Raw genomic sequence first — 15,155 nt, 5'->3', positions numbered from 1 at the left:
TGGTCAGCTGGGCGCCAGGTGGCGCTGTGGGGAAACGCCGAGAAAAGCTCAGAGCGAACACGTCCGGAGGCTGAGCGTGCACGTTCAACAGCGCTGAGGCTTTTCTACTCGGACTGTTTTAAAGTGTGTGTGAAGTTGGCGGCTGTATCGTAAAACCGCGAAATAATCGTGTATGAGAGATGTAGACACCACGCTCGGACTCTGTGAGGAGGTTTGCGCCCGCTGAAGTAAAACTGCGAGCTTCTTCGGAAAGTAACTTAAATATGAGCCTCTCAGCCGCAGTGATGGAAGTGGAGCTGCCCGAGCAGGAAAACGCAGCAGGTAACTTAACTAGTTAACCTAACTAACGCAGAAAGAGTTACTGAGGAAACTGAGAGCGCATTTCGGACAGCACTTAATGTTTACACTCCGCCGTGTAGTCTGTAGTCTTATCTGGTGAACTAACAGAAGAGTGCAGCAGCAGCGTGTGCAGCTGTCTGCAGCTGTGTGGAGACCCTCAGTAAAACACATTAGGTACACATCACGGTAGAGTCACTCCGAGGGAAAATGCAGAACTTCAATACTTCCTAATTCAGGCTCAGTGCAGACCGACCTGCCAGGTCACTCCAGTGTCAAGATGATGGTCAGCTGCTGCAGCTCCAGCAGTACAGTGTGTTACTCACCTAGATCAGGGTTTAAAGAGTAATTCCACCAATTTTTCACAATTTCTGAATAATGCATTCAGTCAGAGAGGGTTGATGGTTCACTCTCAAAGCCACCAGTGAACCTACGCATGTCTTCTGAGTTTTATATGTAATGCTGATTATGGCAAAATAGTCATGAATCTGAAAAAGTTTTCTTTGAGTACTATTTTGCCTCACAATGCTCTACATGCACCCCTCTGTTATGAATGAATAAAAACAAAATCTGAGTAAAATGCATTTTAAGCCAAAGCTTTGTCACAAACGATAATAAAACAATGTGATCAGGCAGCGTATATCTTTTCATGTAATAACTTTCTGTGAGGGAGCTTTTAGTGCTATTAAGACTATTCAGACATCTGGTTCCTATCAACACCACTGTGAACAATTTTGACTCAGGACGTTTCTCTAGAATGACGCATTTCATCTGTTCCATCTGTTTCTCTGCATACTTTGTTAGCCCCCTTTTACCCTGTTCTTCAGTGGTCAGGACCCCCATGGACCCTCACAGAGCAGGTACTATTTGGGTGGTGGATCATTCTCACCCCTCATTAACACTGACGTGGTGGTGTTAGTGTTATTGTGTGTTGCGCTGGTTTGAGTGGATCAGACGCAGCAGTGCTGCTGGAGTTTTTAAACACTGTGTCCACTCACTGTCCACTCTATTAGACACTCCTACCTTGTTGGTCCACCTTGTAGATGTAAAGTCAGAGACGACAGCTCATCTGCTGCTGCACAGTTTGTGTTGGTCATCCTCTAGTCCTTCATCAGTGGTCACAGGACGCTGCCCACAGGACGCTGTTGGCTGGATATTTTTGGTTGGTGGACTATTCTCAGTCCAGCAGCACTGCTGTTTCTGATCCACTCGCACCAGCGCAACACACACTAACACACCACCACCACGTCAGTGTCATCGCAGTGCTGAGAATGATACACCACCCAAATAATACCTGCTCTGTGCTGGTCCTTTGGAGGTCCTGACCATTAAAGGACAGGCTGGAAGGGGGCTAACAAATCATGCAGAGAAACAGATGGAGTACAGTGAGTGAGAAAATACTACTAATAACAATATAATAAAAATAATAAAAAAAAACACTATATATATAGTGTTGTTGTTGTTGTTGTTGTTATTATTGTTATTATTGTTATTATTATTATTATTATTATTATTTTCTTTCTTACTTCCATTGTTAACGGATACAGAAATGAAACCAAAGGCATAGGTGCACTTTTTAGCTAGTTTGGATGCATGCTTGTTACATCCAGGTTCTCAGATAACATACTGAATTTGTATTTTAATTGTCAGGTCATGTTCCTCTGCGTCTGCCATCTCTGCGCCTCTTGGTCCCACCTCTCCGCCTCATGTCTGCAGTCATGTGGCGCATTGTGCAACAGCGAGATGTAACGCAGTACGGGATGCTTGCTGACTTTGTGTCGTTGGTTACTGAAGCTGTCCCAGAGCTCTTCAGTCACACACATGGAGTTGAACTTATTCTGGGCCTGCGAGCAAAGGTAATGCCACGTAAAGTATGAAAACAAAATAAAAGCTTCAGTATTGTTTTTTTAAGCTGTGTATAGATCATATGAACTTGCTGACTTTTGGTGTCCATTACATCTAAAACGTAACCATTTTCTCTTTTCAAGTGTGAAGTGATTTCTTTGTGTTAAACACACATACTGAGCAGCTGATTATATGTTCATAGTAACATGCACATAAGAAAACACTTTTTTCCCCTTGTAGCTGATTTTAGAGTTGTGCCGCAGGGACGATCCAGTGGATATACATGCAATCCAGCCTCACCTCAACAGCATTCAGTTGTCCCTTCCTCTGGTCAAATGTGTAAGTCAAAGAAAGAACATCATGTCAAATGCACTTTGTTTGTCCTGTATGTTATACAAAAGAGAGGTTAATATGTTTGATGTGAAATTGTTAATTGTAGAGAAACTTACAGACTCTGACATCTTTACAGTGGAGGTGAGCCAGGAACCAGGAGTCACAATGTCTGCAAAACTAATCATTTATTAACCATTAATCACTTTATTTTCTATCCAAAACCAACAGTAAACCTACACCTGAATTCTGACTTTTTGTGTGTGATGGTGGTGGTGGTGGTAAAATCGCAGTAAATCTTTGCCATAAATACCCTGCCTGCACCCTCCACCATGAAGGGATTATTTATTTATTTATGTATGTGTTTATGTATGCATGTGTTACCCCAAAACCTTTTCAAAACTAGCCTAACACAATGTCTTGAACATTAGACAGTGCATTCAAACCCTATTATGTAAAACTTTTGGTGAGGGAGTTTCTAGAGGCATTAAACATTCATATCACCAACACTGTGACCAATTCTGGCTCAACATTGTGACCAATTTTGAAAACGATCCTTTTAAGTTGCTGTTGGGTCTTGCAGGTGGACAGCATAGAAGTGGAAGAGACAGGAATTCACTTTGTGGAGCTGGTCCAAACACTCATTAAAGACACTGCTGAGAGAGAGGACTTCTTTCAGGTCAGAAATCTCTTATTAATTTGTTCATGTACTTAAGTGCTCTTCTGATGCATTCTGAATTCAATGTGTTTTGTTAAATAAATGCCTCAGGGTGAGTTTCACCAACAAGGACTAAATTAGACAGAGTTTAGAGCTAATCAAGGATTTCTTAATCTAGGTTTTATTTTAAATCGAGTTGTGTTGCACCACTTCATTTTAAACAAGGATTAACAAATCAGTGATTAAAGCCTTAATCTGAGATTAAAACCCTAACCTGCCATAATTTTGATTTTCTGCCATGTTTAATTCAGCGGTATAAAAAAACAGCAACAATATTATTCTTCATGCTAATCATTGTCTATAAGTAACTTTTTTATTTTGAGTGGAAATTAGCATAAGGCTACATCAGAAAGAGCAAAGAGGGAATTCAGAAGATAAAACAGTTCATCATTAGACCTGCAGGCTCTGCGTCATCAGGGGAGCCATTTAGCCAGCACTGAGAAGACTACTTAAAATATATGCAAAACCTTTTGGTAATTTGAATCAAATTTTTTAAAAACAACTGTATGTCATTCTGACTGGCGACCTGTCCAGGTCTAGATTTACTCTAAAAGTAATCCAGAATTAAAATTATGGTTGAAACCTAATCCTGTTGGCTTGATGTGATGTTTTTATATTGTGTTTTTCTTGTAAAATCAGCAAAGCTATAAAAGATACTTTATAGTATAACATAATTGACACATTTAAATTATTATAAACTTGACTCAGAAGCTAAACCTTTTTTTCCTCTCGTTAGAATGTGTTTCCAGTGGAGTTTGGCCCCAACTATGACTCTGCAGTTCAGACATTGATGTGGGACTTCTTGTCCAGACTGGAGCGCTTCCTGCTGGTCCCTGATCTTCTGCAGGTGAATGAATTAAAACATTCGGAGTGTACATCGTCAGGTTTTTATACATCACCCAGAATTCCCCTCTAACATGCAAAGAAGTCGTGTTATTTAAAAGCATGGGCTTTTATTTTAAATGCTGGGAGTTTAATTGTGCTGACAGTCCATCAGGTTCTTCTGTAACCTTCTGGTTTCAGACTGTAGCTTGGCTTGGCGCTGAGTCTTGTGCTTTAAAGGACTATGAGGAATTCATCAGTAAACCAGATAACCTGAAGTCACTGCTCCATCACCATAAGTGCCTTGGGCACCTAGACGCTTGTGGTATGTAAAAATCTTGCTTCAAATCTTTCTGCTGTTAGTGGCATTTCTGCTTTTTCTACCATGGAATATACTAGAGCAAGGAGAAACACTGTTTATTCACTTCACAAATGGTTTGTGTAAAGTTGCAAGATGTTTAAGTTAAAATGGGACTTAAGTTTGACGCCTAGTTTTATTTGTTGCTATTAGAAGTATGTTTCAGCAGTATTATACCAGTTTTTAGTGTATACTCTTAATGCAGGATTGTCTCAAGTCAAAATTAACTATTTCTCTGCTGGTTCTAGTAAAAGTGCTTTCAGTATCAACTTTTGAATCCACAGTAAACCCAGATTAATTCAAGTGATGTTTAGGGATGTACCTTTTGAACTAATTTTGATATTCGAGTTAAATGTATGAAAAACAAAGGGGGGGGGGACAGACTTTGGTTGACATTAATGTTAGACTGTAGGCTGACCTGTTGTGGTGACAGCACAGGTGTTGCACAAACATTTAGCAGAACATTAAAGAATGTATTGGAAACATGCATTAATATTCAAATAACCAAGGGAAATCAGTAGGTCTTTGTGTTGGGTCAGTTACAGAAGCTGCCTTTTCATATGAGCTAGAAAGTCTACAGATACAACAATTACAGCACTGGATACTGATGAGGATTTGTTGTCTTCTTACAGGTGGATGATGTGTCAACGTTTTAGTTTGTTAGAGAAATTTCATTATTTCCAGATCTAGCTAACGTCAAGTAAAGTAGATTAGTTAGCAGTAAAGCCATGCTGTATATGCTGTCTCAACCACGTCCTAAATAATGCATTTTTGGCAAATCACCAACATTAAGGCACTTGTGTGTTGTAGTAGCAAAGTGTAATATATGTTTCGGTAATTTGTTGGACTGTATCTGTCTATCCATGATAAAATAATACGATTACCTGAATAGTGATTTCAGTGTTCAAGTACTGGGACCTTTAACAAAGTACTGGAGACAGCTAGTGCTAGCACTAGTAGTAGCTTGTGTCTTGTTTGGTAAAATGTCCTAAGATTAGGTTAAAATATTTAAGAGAGAACTTCTTCTGTAGGCTTTCAAAGAACCAGTCTAGTGAGGGTCTTTAAGAACAGGGCCTATAATAGGGTCTGTAAGGAGGCCTTAATTTAGGAGGCACAAATCTTTACACTGGTGATTTAAGATGATCTGTTTTCTTTATCCACAGAATGTGTAGATGTAGAAAAAATGTAGAAAAAATGCACACTTTTGAAAATTCCTGTAGGCATTGCCTTGGTTCTTCTAAAGTATTTCAACAACTGGACTTATATGTGCTCAGTCATGCCATTTGAACCTTACAGCTTAGAACATATCTGTGTGTTACGTGCATTTCCACATTTCCACCAGAGAGGTCTCCAAACCTCTATATTAACAAAGTGTAGCTTTTATTAAACAAAAACTTCACACATTGTCTGAAAATTCTTTCGACAAACTGTCAAAATTCCACGAAAGTGCACTAAAAAATTTTCTCTGCTTTTACACAACAGCCTCCTCACCATCTCTAAATATGAGTGACTGCATCCTGTCTGTTTTGGCTGGCAAGAAAGACGGCGCAGGTCAGCTGAACACTGGCAATTGTCTACTTAATCCATCTGACGACTCTGTTCCCACTCAGATCCCTGTGTGTGTTATGGACGGGACAGATGTAGAGACTGTGGTGGTCGTGTCTGAGTGGACAGAGATTGAATTAGGAGGAGATCAAGAGGAGTCCCTACCAGAAGTAGAAACCAGTGAGGATGGTGGCAGTGCCCTACATACCACGGATTCTGAACAGAGAGAGTTGGAGTGTAGTGTAAAGACTGAGGAAAATGAGGATTCAGGAGAATCTGCTCTGCAGCGCAAAGAAGGCAGTGCATCTGTAGGTGGCCCAGATGAATCCAGGCAAGATGAGGATCTTTGTCTCAGGACTTCAGAAACAGGACAGTTGAACTGTAACACTGAAGAGGCACAGAGTCTGTTGTCTGATGTCACGGCCACTGTGGAGTCTACGTTTGTTATGCCTGTACAACCTCATGAGCCTGCTGGTCTTTGCACAGCCGCTGGTGGGACCCGGAGATCAGCTCGAAAACCTAAAAAGACTTGGAAGATTAAAATGGTGAATCTTCAAAAGCAGAAAAGAAAGTCTGTTGCCACTAAAGTTGTAAATACTCTAAAGAGGAAAAGCAACCCTGTTGCACCTGAAGCGAATTCAAATTCGATTACCTCAGATAACAGGTACATTTATGGATGTATTTTAGACTTAATTTCTGTTCATTAGTGCATAGTATAGTCCCTTTATTGTTCAGAAAATTCCTCTGTTTCTGTATAATCTAATGTGGTACTTAACCGTGTCTTCGATATGAGAATGGCATTTCAACTAGTATTCAGTTGTAGGCACCTTGTTCCAGCAGTGATTGTACTCTGGTTCTTTTACAACATAATTTGAATATTAGCCCATGCAGTGAACTTTAGACATAACTAATGTGACGGGGAAGATCTGAGGTTCTTTTATGTTTTGCTGTTAATTTTAAAGGGATGCTGCTGAACTACCTGAAGTGTCTCCTGATCTCGTCTCAAATGAAGAAAACACAGGTTATGTTACATCCACTCATATTCTGTTCCACTATCCAGGCACTTAAGAGTCCCTTTGGTCCCACTGTGGTGCAAGTGATTTGATATGTTTTCTCATTCTTGGTTACTCACTGCAACCACATCACCATTGCAAATAATATTGGATTTTTTCTGTTGTTTACAGATGTCTCCTCAGAGATCTTTTCCTGTCAAAAGTGTTCATTTACTCACACTCAAGAGAGGTACCTGAAAAGCCATATGAAAAAGATCCACCCCATTCCAGTGGAGGAGAACGAGAAGGAACCCCATGTGTGCCAGGTGTGCAGTAAAGGCTACCGCTTCCCTGGCATGCTAAAGGCGCACCAGCGCACCCACACGGGCGAGCGACCCTTCCAGTGCACGGCATCTCGCTGCGGGCGCCGCTTCTCTCACATCCAGGCTCTGCGCCGCCATCGCCTCACACACAACCCCAAAGCTGTTCATAAAGCTCCTGATGATACGCCTCAGGATGATGAGCCTGAGAAAGAGGAGCCTGAGAGCCAGGAGGGTCAAATGTACAACTGCCTCTACTGTGGAGAAAGCTTCAGCTCGCTCAGTGCACGCCGGGACCACCACAAGACACACCCAGAGGAAGAGATGAACCGTTGTAACGACTGCGGCAAGCAGCTCAGCTGCCAGGCGGCCCTCATCAGGCACAAGCGGGGCCACCTGGAGGACCGGCCACACAAGTGCACCATGTGCAACTCTAGCTTCACCTGCGTGACCAGCTTTAAACGCCACTTGCTCACGCACCAGCCTGAAAGGCCATACCATTGCAGTTGTGGCAAGGGCTTCACCTACAGGGGCGCCTTGCTGTCCCACCAGCGCACACATGTGGCAGAAAGACCCTACCACTGCTCACACTGTGACAAAAGCTTCCTCTACCCTGGGGCTCTGAGGAAGCACGAGTGGACCCACTCCAAAGAAAAACCCTATCTTTGCTCACACTGTGGCAAAAGCTTCAAAAGGGAGAGAACCCTCCGGGCACACATGGCCGGCCACACCAAGGAGAAGATATACAAATGCTCTCTGTGCGACAAGACCTTCGCATACAAGGCCAGTCTGACAAGACATGAGCTCACCCACTCCGGCGAGAGGCCTTTCCTTTGCTCTGAATGCGGTAAGACCTTCTTCTCGTTCGGAGAGCTGCTGAAGCACCAGCGCTACCACACCGGACACAAGCCCTTCCAATGTGCGCACTGCGACAAGAGCTTCACACAAGCCTGCTATCTTCAGCTGCACACTAGGTACCACACCGGAGTGCGCCCCTACACCTGCTCTCAGTGCAGCAAAAGTTTCTTCACATCCTGCCGTCTCAAAAGACACATGCAGATCCATACGGGAGAGAAGCCGTTTGAGTGCATGGAGTGCGGGAAAAGATTCAGACAGGCGTACGTGCTGAAAGTGCATCAGCGGACACATGTAGGAGGGAGAACTCAGAGTGTGATTAACGACAGTTTGTTCTGACCATTTTTTGTGTTGTGAATAGTAACAAGGCTACTTTAATTACAGCTGAGTTTTCATTTCAAGAGGTTTTTTGTAAACACTAAAGACCAATTCAATCATATTTTCATTTAAGTCTAATATTGTCACATCAGATGTTTACTTGTTATGACCATATCAGTGTTTCTCTTTCTCTTGTTGATGCCTTAATGACGAACCTTTGTAGGCAGATGCAAATGCAGAGAAGACATACAAACAGCACACTAGCTCAACCTTTAAGATGATAGGCTTTTTATGTTAGTACTTCACAACCAGCTTCTGGTGACCTTGGACTAGCTTCACTTTCCTAAGACCAATCATTCATTCTTACCCACTGTAAGAGAACCTGCAAATGATCTCAATTCTGCTTGAAAGAGCAACATCTACCTGGGCCTACTTCACTGGCTGTCAGTGCTGCTCCTGGAGCTCTAGTGCCCTGCATGTTGAAGTGTTCTCTCTGAGACAGCACATGGAGTTCACCTCAAGGGCTTCTTATTTACTTCATTAGATGTATCAGGTGTGCAGGACCAGAATGTATATTGTATATGTATTTTGTGATGTTGAGAGGCTCCAGTAAGTCGTTGTTGAAACTTCCGTTAAGGCAGGTATGTCAAACTGGGTTCCTCGCCGGCCATAGCTCTGAGGAGATAAACATTTTCCTTCATCTTGACCTCTGAATTAAATTCACAAAGCCTTTGCCAATTGGCTGATGAGCTGAAATGCAGTGTTTTATGTCTGCATCTTTTTGGCTTTTTGCTGAGGAATGTAGTGCAAAATGTGCATTAAGCTGTAACATTTTAAAACCTGAAAATTATGGGTCACCTTATATTTATGCTAGAAGACTTTAAAAGAGTACAAAGGATTCTCACAGAGTAGAAATTGGTTCGAGCAAGGAGAAGCAAATCTACACAAGCATAGTGTGAAGCGCAAATCAAGATGCTATTCTTTTTGTATGGAAGCTACTGTAGTGAGTTTTTCCAGTAAATGAACCTGTCATAATGCTTACATGAGTAATTTCTTGTGTGTTTTTTTTGTTTGTTTAATTTTGATTTTCCCTTTTTTGCTTGGAATTTCCTTAGAGGGTAAAACAAATGGATATCAATAAATAATGTAAAAGTCTGTCCATATCTGACTTTTTAGAGCTTTTTTCCTCCCATTTATTTTTGTCTTCTAGATCCTTGGGACAAATGTAGATTTTTCATGAATTCGGGACGTGATATAGATTTGTAGCAGCTTGTTTGGCCCTGAAATATATGAATGTCCTTTGCTACTCTCCTCTGCTCTCCCCTCTTTGTTTATATATAGGTCTAGGGCAGAGGTCACTAACAGGTAGACCGAAGACCAAGTCCGGACCCAGACGCTGTCCTATGCGGACCTGGCCCTATAACCAATAAACTATGGCGAATCATTTAATTTTCACAGCGTGTCCTATTTTAATCGGTGTAACTTTTTTAGCCTTTACGGTATCGCTTTAGCGGCTTGGGAGACTCATAGACCAATCACATGCGTTGTAAATATCACACGTGATGCTACTCAGCCAATAAGATCTGTGCATTACGATGACCACTGAGACTCGAGTGAGGGACGAAGCGAGAAACAGCAGTTGGAGAAGAAAAAAAGGGTTTTTACTAAATGAATTGTAGAAATGGTTCATCTTCGCATATGGTTTCAAACTACATTCTAGTGTTTAATATAACATTTGAAAAGGTAGTTAATGGCAGCAAAAACCTCTTAGTAATAACATACTTCCTGCATAGCACACACTGTATTTTTAAACCCGTTTTGACTCGAACTTAACCACCTTCAGGTATGTGGTATATGTAATTCTTCATTTGTACAGTTGATGTCAGCACTGCACTATTTAAGTGTTTTCCACATGTCACTTATTCATTAGGTCTACTGCTCTACAGTGAAAGTCATATCTACAAGTTAATGAGCTCCGTAGTAGTGTTTCTCAGTAATGTATGAAACACCTCTCTTTATGGAATTAGGATACCCTGTCATGTTAATCGCCAATGAATGCAACATTTTCCTCTCCTCCATCTCCCCTTTTTGATTCATATGAAGAATTTGACCTGAGGATAGACATGAAGTTGCATGTTGTCATTAATGGATTCTCAGAAAAAGCTGCTGATTGCAAAAAGCTTTTCGTGCTTTCTCCATCTCTGCGCTGTCAACAACACAGAAAAATCAATACAACACCCTCAAAACACAAAGGCGCAAAGGGCAGATGCCGGTGGGTGCCTGTGCCGAGTTCCTCTGCTCACTCTGCCTGTCTCACAGTTTTGGAGTCCAGCTGGGAGATCAGAAAGAACAGAATGGCTCGACTGCCCTGCCGCTGAGCGCTGACCTTCTGGTTTCAGTAGGGTGAGGGATAGAAGTTGCCCTTTGCGAGCATATAGGATCGGCTTTCTCCACCAGCCTGTGAATTTAAAGGGACCAGTTATGACTTTTTGTAGGATTTTGCACTTTCTTCATAGCTAAAGTCATCACCACCAACAACACAATATCCAAGGTGCAATTTCTCATGGCATTTTGTTCAAATACAAGATTGCACTAGTTGAGTGCTCTACTGGGCAACACTCAGGGTTGGGATTTGGAGTCTTTACATTCTTTTCATGCTCAACAAATCTTTCAGTGACCGTTTTTTGCCTTGTGGATGATGGAGCATCATCTTCTGAGACCATTTCTATCACAGATGCTTTTATACATACAGATGCATATGACAGCAGGTGACTGTGTAATCACAGTCATCGCTGCAAGCCATTCCAAAGTGACCTGCAGCTGATTGAGCTCATTCATTTGAAGTGCAGCCTTTGAGTAGTGAACAGAGAGCGGGGCACAGCTTAACTTAATTTTAAAACAACTGGAGCAGGACTAATATTTTTATACAAGCAAACTACACATCTAAAATGAAAACTTTCCAGCACCTTCTGTTTATGAACAGTCCAGCAAGAGGTGGTCAATATGACTATTTTATTGTGATCATGATAAATTTTGTTATTGTGATAATGCTTTTCTGAGGCTCTGAGATCCACAAAAAGTGCATACTTAGTCCTACTTGACTGGATTTAGTGCACTGCACTTTGCAAAGCATTATATAAAAATCATTATATTTGCATTTTTTGATGGCTGTTTTTAGTTGCTGAACTACTAGTGCATTTTGTCTGTAGGTCAGAATATTGTGATGTATATCATTTGATGTGAAAATGTCTTGAAATATCATGACATGATATTTTTGCCACGACCCTGCCCCTAAATCTAGACAAAAGTGTTGAGAATCCAAATGTTACAAGTAACCCCATAGTTGGTCACATGACAAATTCATTTCTGTCCAAAAAGTAGAACAACACAACAAAACTTATGTATTTTATTTTTGTGACTTCTGTAGTACGTGTTTAACGTACGAAGCAGAAAACATGACTGAAAGCAAGTTCTACCTTCTACCTGTTTAACATAAAATATCAGTGTTGCACTTTACCCCATGTTAGGTTGTATCCCACTCACAATCACAGTCTCACTGACATATTTACATTTTGTCAAATCATTTCCATTATTTTGGCAGTTACCTGTATATAACAAGAACACTGCTCTGCAACTCTGGCAATAGATCATTCATTTGTAAACTGATATTTAACTTGAGCTACGTCCATTCTGTGCTGCGTGTAACTATGCTGTTCACTGCAAAAGCCAATAATTAAGGTTAAAAAACAGAGCACTTGCAGTTTCACAAAACATTTTATTAAATTAAAGTTTAGGATTTAATCCTAAAGAAATTGCTGGTCGACTCACTATCTGGATTACGTTGCACTAATAATCCAAGCTTTTGATAACTTAATTGTGTCTTGCTCAGAATCATGAACTTTAAGCTTCTTCACCCGGCCTTTTTTTGTAGATTAAGCAGTTTGCCTGGCTGCTTTTGCAGATAATTCACTGGACAGCATGATTCATGCTTTTCCCAATTTCAGAATGATTAGACCATTTTCTGAATTAATTTGAACTTATGTAAATTAAAAGGCAGAGCAATTAACATGTGCTCTAATTGTTAAGTTCTGGCTGGAAGAACCGAATCTCCTCCGGCTCTGAAGTCGAGCTGCCGTTGCATTCTTCTAACAGGCAAAAATGTTAAAGTAGCAGTTATCAGCAGTGGCGTAATTAGAGTGACCGAGTAGAGAAGGGAAAATAGACTCCTTAACATTTTCAGTCTAGCATTACAGAGTGAGACATTCAACCATGGCCAAAAGGCCATAAATGCTTTGCATTGAATTTTGCTGTAGAACCCCAATGCATTACTAAAGCAATAAACACTTAAGCCAGTGTGTGTTATTAGGCATAAAGTGAAGCAAATCTTATCCACGTTCCGCATGGCTTTAAGTGGCTTATTGGTTTTATAAAATGGTGGACAACATAAAATAGCAAATCAAATCACGTTTATTGTCACATCACATTTACACAGGTGGAAAGTGAGTGAAAGTCTCCCCCTATAGAATTTAAATACAAATATATATATATATATATATATATATATATATATATATATATATATATATATATATATATAAGAAGAAACACAATTTATAAAATAATAATAATCACAATAAATAATTATTCCACCAAGAAATGTACTTCCTGTAGACCTTTTTGATGCCAATCAACTATGGACTGCTAAAAGAGGACAAAAATGTTCGCCCATCACTGTATACTTTGGTAATTTCATGACATTTGTAACTTTTCGTCATTTAATAATGAACGTCATAATATAACACTGTTTAATGCAAAAACATTTGTAAGCTTACAAGCAGTTTTTGCCCCCAAATTATCACCCCAATCACAATGCTAATTATCATTAGCGGTTCTATGCAATTTCCAGTTCTATTTAGCGCCAAGCTAAGTAAGTGTCATACATTCCTTTTTCCTTGGTGAGTCTGAATGCAAATGACTCCCTACTCCCTACATAGTGGACTACATCGGAATTAGTATACTGGTCCCTGTACCCTCATCTGTGTATGTACAATTCCATACTATGATATTAATGGATGAGTTGTCTAGCCTGTGAACTATTTGAGCCTGTTGGCTAGCTGATCAGCCTAGGTTTAGTTAACAAAATAAGTTGTCAGCTCCTCAGTTTAAAAGAAAATCAGGTTCTTAATTCATCTATACAGTCTGTGGTCCATGCAAGCATCATAACATTTGAAGATTATTCCATTAACAGCAGAAGGGTTTTTAGTGACTCGGAGCAGGCAGTCACAGGTGTGCATTTCTAGGAAATTTCACAACGGCTTCCAACACAGCTCAGCCAGTTAAATTTTAGGACTGGAACTATCTATTTTTATAACTTGATATTTAAATGTACTGTTGTATTTTAATGTATTGTTGTATTTTCATTTACACACTTTTGGTAGAGGACATTATTCACATAGAAATCAATAAAAAAAGTGCTGAGTGGCAAATTTGGAATGTGACTGCTTTAGTAACACAGATATGAAAAAGAATCCAAAAGAAATTCATGGTTTATACACAACAAACAGAGTTCAGGTGTCTGAGGGCAGGAAATACTTGAAACTGTGTAGAACAGGGGTCCTCAAGACTAGAGTTGAGAACCACTGTGATAGACCAGATTTATTTGCGACTGGCCAGAGGTTTTCATTCTTCATCTTACCCTAACTGACGACTGAGACCAACTGATTGAACTGGCAGAATCAGGTGAGCTCCTGCTTGATTGGAATGTAAATCTGCACCTATAGTTTCCCCTTTGCAGACAAGATTGGTGACCCCTGTTTTAGATTATATGAAGTCTGTCTTAGATAGTTTGCACTTTTGACTTATGGTCTCTTGGTCTTATTTTTAACTTGGAGCTTTAAAATGTGGTCTTTATTTTGAAAGGTTATGCTGAGTTAAGCCCTGCTGGGGTTATGAACTTAAATGGAGCGTAGGCAGGGTCCATACTCCATCTTCAGTTTCAATTAAGCTGTACTTTTAAGACATGATGTATAGTCACATTTGGCTTCCACAAAAATGCCTTCGGAATAACTAAAACTACTGAATTTGATGTGTTTATATTGGGTTAGGTCAATGGTGCTTAGTCCTGGTCCTGGAGTACCACTGCTCTGCATATCTTAGAGCTTCCTATGCTCCTAACACACCTGATCCAGCCCATGAACTAATGAACAAGCCCTTTCTGAGGTGAACTAGGTGTGTTAGAGCAGAGAAAACACTACAGTGGTACTCCACTGCCAGAATTAAGAACCACTGGTCTAAGTGACACTGACTAACAATGCTGTGCAAAAAGTCAGAGACCACCCTTCACTTATTTAACTTGCAGTTCAAATGACCAGTACAAGGTATTCATTTTTAGGAGATTATTCTAAGGATTAGATTAGATAATTCTTTTGCATAAGAAGGGAGAAAGTTAAAGGTCAAAAGTCAAAATAAGTAAAAAAAAAAAAACAATTTTCCAAACTATATGTCGAAAAAATTATCGAAAGTTACAGAGAAAGTGTGACTACTAAGAGCCGTACAAGATGTGGTAGACCACCAAAACACTCACTATCGGATAAACATTTCATCTGTAGGGGGGAGGAAAAAATTAAGCTCCACTCCTGTTTAGATCTGAAAAACTACACGAGGACGAGCCTTTGAAAATCATCCAAAGAAGCTGCTGGTGTTCTTAGAACAATAGA

General features: G+C 40.3%; 1 protein-coding gene across 2 annotated transcripts; it reads left to right on the top strand.

Moving 5' to 3' along the window:
• The first annotated feature begins 65 nt into the window (after positions 1-65).
• Positions 66-9,490, top strand: si:dkey-14k9.3 (C2H2-type zinc finger protein). Of its 2 annotated transcripts, none has more exons than XM_036576996.1 (9): positions 66-321; positions 1,987-2,192; positions 2,422-2,520; positions 3,095-3,190; positions 3,966-4,076; positions 4,253-4,376; positions 5,892-6,618; positions 6,917-6,975; positions 7,151-9,490. In XM_036576996.1, exons 1-9 carry the CDS (start codon positions 264-266, stop codon positions 8,458-8,460), a joined length of 2,790 nt encoding a protein of 929 aa, XP_036432889.1. In that variant the 5' UTR covers positions 66-263; the 3' UTR covers positions 8,461-9,490. The 2 variants fall into 2 exon arrangements, with proteins under 2 accessions (XP_036432889.1, XP_036432888.1); XM_036576995.1 differs by having other exon boundaries at positions 7,139-9,490.
• The last annotated feature ends 5,665 nt before the right edge of the window (positions 9,491-15,155 follow it).

This window comes from Colossoma macropomum, unplaced genomic scaffold, assembly GCF_904425465.1.
Source record: "Colossoma macropomum unplaced genomic scaffold, Colossoma_macropomum, whole genome shotgun sequence".
Classification (NCBI taxonomy): domain Eukaryota; kingdom Metazoa; phylum Chordata; class Actinopteri; order Characiformes; family Serrasalmidae; genus Colossoma; species Colossoma macropomum.
The sequence above is the reverse complement of the archived record's forward strand: the minus strand, read 5'-3'. Positions and strand labels throughout refer to the sequence as shown.